This window comes from Agelaius tricolor, unplaced genomic scaffold, assembly GCF_023055355.1.
Source record: "Agelaius tricolor isolate 1412-34295 unplaced genomic scaffold, bAgeTri1.0.p SCAF_10, whole genome shotgun sequence".
Lineage (NCBI taxonomy): Eukaryota > Metazoa > Chordata > Aves > Passeriformes > Icteridae > Agelaius > Agelaius tricolor.
Window position 1 is genome coordinate 27327960 of NW_027269270.1, and position 5604 is coordinate 27333563.

A 5604-nucleotide genomic window follows, 5' to 3' on the forward strand; every position below is an offset into this window, starting at 1 on the left:
TTATTGTTGTTATTATTATTACTGTAATTTTTATTCCTCCAAACCAAAAAAGGTTCGATTCCAGGGAGCCTCCACCCGGCTCGCCATCTCCCCGCGCTGCCCAGCGCCGCCGCGAGAGAATAAAAAGCAAAAAAACCCAAACCAAAATAAAACAAACAAACAAAAAAAACCAAACAAAATCAGAAACCAACAAAATAACAGAGGGGGAAAGCGCACAGATTTGGAAGAGGGGGTGTTTATTATCGCTGGGACAACAGCAAAGTGGCCGATACCGAATCCCCGCCACCCGTGGAGCACACGGCGTGGCTGGAAGTTGTTGTTTACGGGGCTCGCAGGGGGCCGGGGAGGAGGGGGGGGTCCCGGTTCCCGCGCGTGGGCGCGGTGCGCTGCCCCCGCCCCGTCGCGGCGCTGCCGCCGCCGCCCGCCCCGTCCCGCCCGGTGCCGTCCGCCCCGTCCGGTCCCCACGCGGTATTTATGGCGGCGGCCCGGCGGGCGCCCATTGGGCGCGGCGCGGGGTGTCAGCGGCGGCGGCGCCGCGCCATTGGCCGCCCCCACGTGCGGGGCCACCTCACGTGCTTCCGGTGCGAGTGAAAAAAGTGTGGCTGAGGGATTTTTTAGGGAGAGTTTGGTGCACGGACCGGCGCTGTCAGAGATTTGGCTTTTTTTTTTTTTTTTTTTTTCTTAAAAAAAAAAAAAAAAGGAGAAGGGAAAAAAAAAAAAAGAATTAAAAAAGGAACCCTAAGCGGGCGCGGGCGGCGCAGCACCGGGCTGGCGGGGACGGGCTCCGGCAGCCCGCGGCGTGGGCAGAGCGGAGCGTGACAGCGGGGCAGCGCGGAGCCGCCGCGGCGGCGGCAGCAGGGAGATGGGCAGATCGTGACGGGTTTTCGGGGGGCGGGTTTTTTGGGGGGGCCGTGGTGCAGCCGCACACCTTTTTGGTTTTTTTTTTTTTTTTGTGTGGTCTTTTTTTTTTTTTTTTTTTTTTCTTTTGGTGGTGGAAATATAAGCTGATCGGGAGAAGGGGGAGAGAAGCCCTCCAGTATCTCCCAGGTTTTGGATCCATCCGTGAGAGGGAGAGGAAAAAAAATCTCAGCTCCAGCCCAACAAGTGGATTTTAATATTTTTCTTTTTTTTTTCTTTTTCTTTTTTTTTTTTTTCTAAATTTTTCCTCCCCCTTTTCCACCCCGCCACCCACCGTCAAAGTGGGGTGGGCGTAAAGTGGGTGGGTGGGGGGGAAAAGAGGCAGCGATCTCCGTGGCGGGGACTGAGCATGGAAGAGCCGCCGGAGGGGCACGGCCACCGAGACGCGGCGCCCGGCCCGGCGAGCAGCGGCAGCGGCAGCGATGGCGAGAGCGTGCCCGTGTCCCCCAGCCCCGCGCCCGCCTCCCCTGCCGCGCCCTGCCCCCTGCCCCTGCCCCGCCGCCGCCACCCGCCGCCACCGCCGCCGCCCCCGCCGCCGCCGCCCCACCGCACCACCAACTTTTTCATCGACAACATCCTGAGGCCGGACTTCGGCTGCAAGAAGGAGCCGCCCGCGCCGGCCGGTGGCGGAGGAGGAGGCAGCCGGGAGCGGGACGGAGATCGGGGGCAGAGCTCAGGTAGAGAAAACGTCAACCCGCTGCTGGCCCGGCCGCCCAACCCGCCCGCCCTCCTGTGCCCGGACTCGAACTGCCGTCCCGACGGCTCCGCGCCGCCGCCGCCGCCCGCCGCCGCCGCCAAAGCCGGTCCCGCCGCGGCAGCAGCGGCGGCGGCGGCGTCGGGGGCGGCCAAGGCCCCCGCCGACGGGGGCGAGACTCACCCGGCGAAGTACGGGGAGCACGGCAGCCCCGCCATCCTCCTCATGGGCTCTAATAATGGAGGACCTGTTATAAAGCCTGACTCGCAACAGCCGCTGGTGTGGCCTGCCTGGGTCTACTGCACTAGGTATTCAGACAGACCGTCCTCGGGTAAGGAACCGCGGCGCATCTGGGAGCTGTTAAATCGTGACAAGGTCGCCCCCCCCCCCCCCCCTTTCCCTCTTCCCCCTTGGCTTTGGCTCCCGGCTTGTTGAGGACCTCGCGTGGGGGGGAGGGCGGCCTGGGTCACCCGGGGCGAGAGGAAACGCGTCCCCCCCCATCGCCACCACCCCTCCTTCCTCCTCCGAGTCTCCCAAATTTGAATGTGACGCCGGGCCCCGATTCGGCAGCAGTTCGATGCGGAGAGCCGGCGGGAGCGACCCCTTCCCGCGCCCCCGCCCGCCCCGCCTGCCGCAGCCCCGGGTGTTCCGCGGCGCGGCCGCGCGGGGTGAGAGCGTTGCGAGAAAAAGGCAGCGGGGTCGGCCGCTCCCTTCTTCTGAGGCTTCTTCTCCCCTTACTTTATTTTATTTTTTTTTCCTCGCTGCTGCTGGAGGAGCGAGGGGGCGAAGACCCGAGGCACATGTTGAGGGGCTGCTGGCGGTGCGGGGGGAGGAGGTAGTGTTTTCTTGGAGGCGAAGGAAAAAGGGCTTTATCGAAGGTGGCGGAGGGGCTGTTTAGCCGGGCCTCTGCAGCGAGCCAGGCAGGCCCTTAGGCCGCGCATCGCCGCCGGAGCCGGTGCTCCGTGCTGCGGTCGGGGCCCAGCTCCGGGGTGGGGATAAGCCTCTGCCCGAGGTCGTCCCCGTGGGAGCCGCCGCCTCGGCCCTCCCGGCCCTGTTTTGCCGCCCCTTCTACTTTACATTCCCCAGGTGCCCTCAGGCACCCCTTTATTTATCACCGTTAGTTTTTGGTTTTCATTGCCATGTTTGTTTTTTTTTTAAGAAGCCGAGGATGAGGAGATGGGGTTCCCCCATGACACCTCCAGCCAGCAGCCAGGGATCGGCCAGCGCGGCGCGGGGCCGGGGTTGGGCTCCCCTGTGCCGGCCCGGGGCCGCTCCAGAGCGCGGGGAAGGCGGAGCTGCCTCGCCCCGGCCCCGCTCCGCACTGCCCGGCCTGGTGCTCCGAGCCGGCCGTCAGCGCGGCCGAGCCGTCTCCATCCCCCGTTATTGACACGTCCAGCGACTTCAAACTCAGAAAAGCCTCTTTGATTGACTGGGCTGATTGATGGGGTGATAGAGCTGTCAGACGGCACGGCCTCGCTCCCGGCCGGCCCGGCCGCGGGTGTTGTGTTGCCGATTCCCAGGGCCACCGAGCGCCCGGCGTTCTGCACTTGCGCCTTCATTTCCTTTCCTCCCCTTTCTTCGGGCAAAGGATCATTGCTGCATGTCCTCCTCCCCGACGCTCCCTGGTCGCTGCGACCCGGAGGGGAGAAGGGCGAGGGGAGGCTGGCTGGGCTCGGCCGCTCTCTTTGTTGTGCTCGTAGCTGCCCGCCGGCCCCGATTGCTTCTCTCGGCTCCAGGGACGAGCGGGCTGCGGCGGTCGGAGGCGCCGGCACCCCGCTGCAAGGTGCCGGGACTCAGCAATTCACTCCCCGCGCCCTCCACCCCCCTCCGGTCCAGCTCGGGAGAATCCCGCTGGGCCCCGTCCCTCTCCCCACCGACAGCCGCTGCCGAGCCGGGGGGAATCCCCCCGTTCCGGGGAAAAGCTGCGCCGGGAGAGGAGCTTTCGGCCTACTCGGCGGCAGGGAGGCCTCGCCGGCTTCGGCTCCGGCTGCTGCTGGCGGGGGGCTGCGGGCCTGGGACCGCCCGCCGAGCCCGGCAGCTGTCGGGGAATTTTCGTAGATCCCATTCTTCACGGTTCCCTCCCCGCTCCTCTTCCCCGTGGCCGGGCCAGGCCGGCGGGCAGAGGACCGGGAGTACCCCTCCTTGTCCAGGCGCTGCCCTCAGGATGCGCCCCGGGACCCGGTGGCTTCCCCGGCGAGCTGTGTTGCTGTGTTGCGCTTAGGCTGGCCCCTTTGCGGCCTGGATTTGGCTCTGCTTTTGGCTGGCCTTCGCAGAGGGAGCTGCAAACGGGGCCGTAGGTCCCCGGCAGGGATCGGCCGCCGGAGAGCCCAGGCGACCCGGGCGGTGTCGGCGGGGCTCCGGAGTGGAGGCGGAGAAGGGCCCCTCAGGACTGGGCTGGCTTTGCGGAGAGGGTCGTTGTCCCCCGAAAGGAGACCAGGGCAGCCTTCTGCCAGGCTGCTGCTGGCGGCGGCTCCCCGGTGCCTGGCAGCGGGAACCTTCGGTCCCCGCGCTGCCCGGCGGAGTCGCTGCCCGGCCGGCAGGCCCCGGTCCCGGGCCGTGCAGGAGAGCGGCCCGGCCCTGCAGGGCGGGCGGAGCGGTGCCCCGACGTGTGCCGGGACGGGGGGCGAGCGGGGCTCCGCTCCCCTCGCCCGCGGGGCCGGCTCGGCGGGGCCGGGGCAGCGGGTGATGCGCGGGCGCGCTCGGCCCCGGCCTCCCCGTTCCTTCCCCATCCTTCCCTCCGCCGTGCCGGGGCGGCGGTGTCGGGGTTGGGGGGCTGGGGGGGAACACACGGAACCAGCACAAATTCACCCGTCGGCCATTTTTCCTCGGCCGGCGGGGCGGGGGCGGCGGTCGGTCGGTCTGTCGGTCGGCGGCGCGGCCCTGCCCAGCGGCGTGTGTGTGCCCTGCCCGCAGGCCCCCGCACCAGGAAACTGAAGAAGAAGAAGACGGAGAAGGAGGACAAGCGGCCGCGGACGGCGTTCACGGCCGAGCAGCTGCAGCGGCTGAAGGCGGAGTTCCAGGCGAACCGGTACATCACGGAGCAGCGGCGGCAGAGCCTGGCCCAGGAGCTCAGCCTCAACGAGTCCCAGATCAAGATCTGGTTCCAGAACAAACGGGCCAAAATCAAGAAGGCGACGGGCATTAAGAACGGGCTGGCGCTGCACCTCATGGCCCAGGGACTCTACAACCACTCCACCACCACGGTGCAGGACAAAGAGGAGAGCGAGTGAGGCGGGCGGCCCCAGCCCAGCCCTGCGCCGCGGCGCCGGCCCGCCGGCCGGGAGGCGGACAGGTGCGATTTAAAAGCAGATCTATTGTCTATCCATAGTATAAGGACTCCGATTAAGAAAAAAAAAAATATGAACACTTAAGAAAAATTATCTCTATATAGCCAAACAGCATATGACCTTGTATATATTTAATTTCAGGTAAGAAATATGTGTAGCGATCTCTATTTGCTGGACAGTTTCTCTCTTCCCTTCTCTCTGTTTCTCCTTTCTTTTGTTCGTTTGTTCGTTTTGTTTGCTTTCCTTTTTTTTCTTTCCCCCCCCCCCCCATGTCCGTTGCTCCTGTTTTACAGTAAAGGTCGGACTTTTCTCATCTGTCGTTTAATCTTATTTTATTTTTTTGTGTGTGTGTGTGAATTTCTGTCTCTCTCTCTTTTTTTTCCCGAGGAAAAAAAATTCTGATCCACAGACTGCGAGACTGAACCCGCCGCTACAAGCCAAAGATTTTATTATGTTCAGAAATCTGTAGTCTGAAATAAAGTGTAGACTGTGTTCAGGATCCAGGCTGGCTGTAATTCTTTATTTTAGTGTATGGATGTTTGCATATATATATATATATATATATATACATAAAAATATAATAAATAAATGTATATATACATACACCATACGCTGTGTACATAGTGCCATTTTGGTGGCATATTTAGGTTTTGCTTTCGATAGATGCAGCAATTTTTGAACTACTCATCCCTTGTTCAAAACCCT

The 5604-nt window shown here is 63.0% G+C and overlaps 1 protein-coding gene across 1 annotated transcript; it reads left to right on the forward strand.

Annotated features, from left to right (window-relative positions):
• The first annotated feature begins 545 nt into the window (after positions 1-545).
• On the forward strand, positions 546-5398 carry EN1 (engrailed homeobox 1). Its single transcript, XM_071434263.1, has 2 exons — positions 546-1943; positions 4526-5398. Exons 1-2 carry the CDS (start codon positions 1268-1270, stop codon positions 4840-4842), a joined length of 993 nt encoding a protein of 330 aa, XP_071290364.1. The 5' UTR covers positions 546-1267; the 3' UTR covers positions 4843-5398.
• The last annotated feature ends 206 nt before the right edge of the window (positions 5399-5604 follow it).

What these genes read in the sequence shown, in the direction of transcription:
- EN1 (XM_071434263.1), top strand. Translation starts at nt 1,268, where the DNA reads ATGGAAGAGCCGCCGGAGGGGCACGGCCACCGAGACGCGGCGCCCGGC. An exon ending in TTCAGACAGACCGTCCTCGG is followed by an intron (nt 1,944 to 4,525) that starts GTAAGGAACCGC and finishes CCCTGCCCGCAG; the next exon opens with GCCCCCGCACCAGGAAACTG.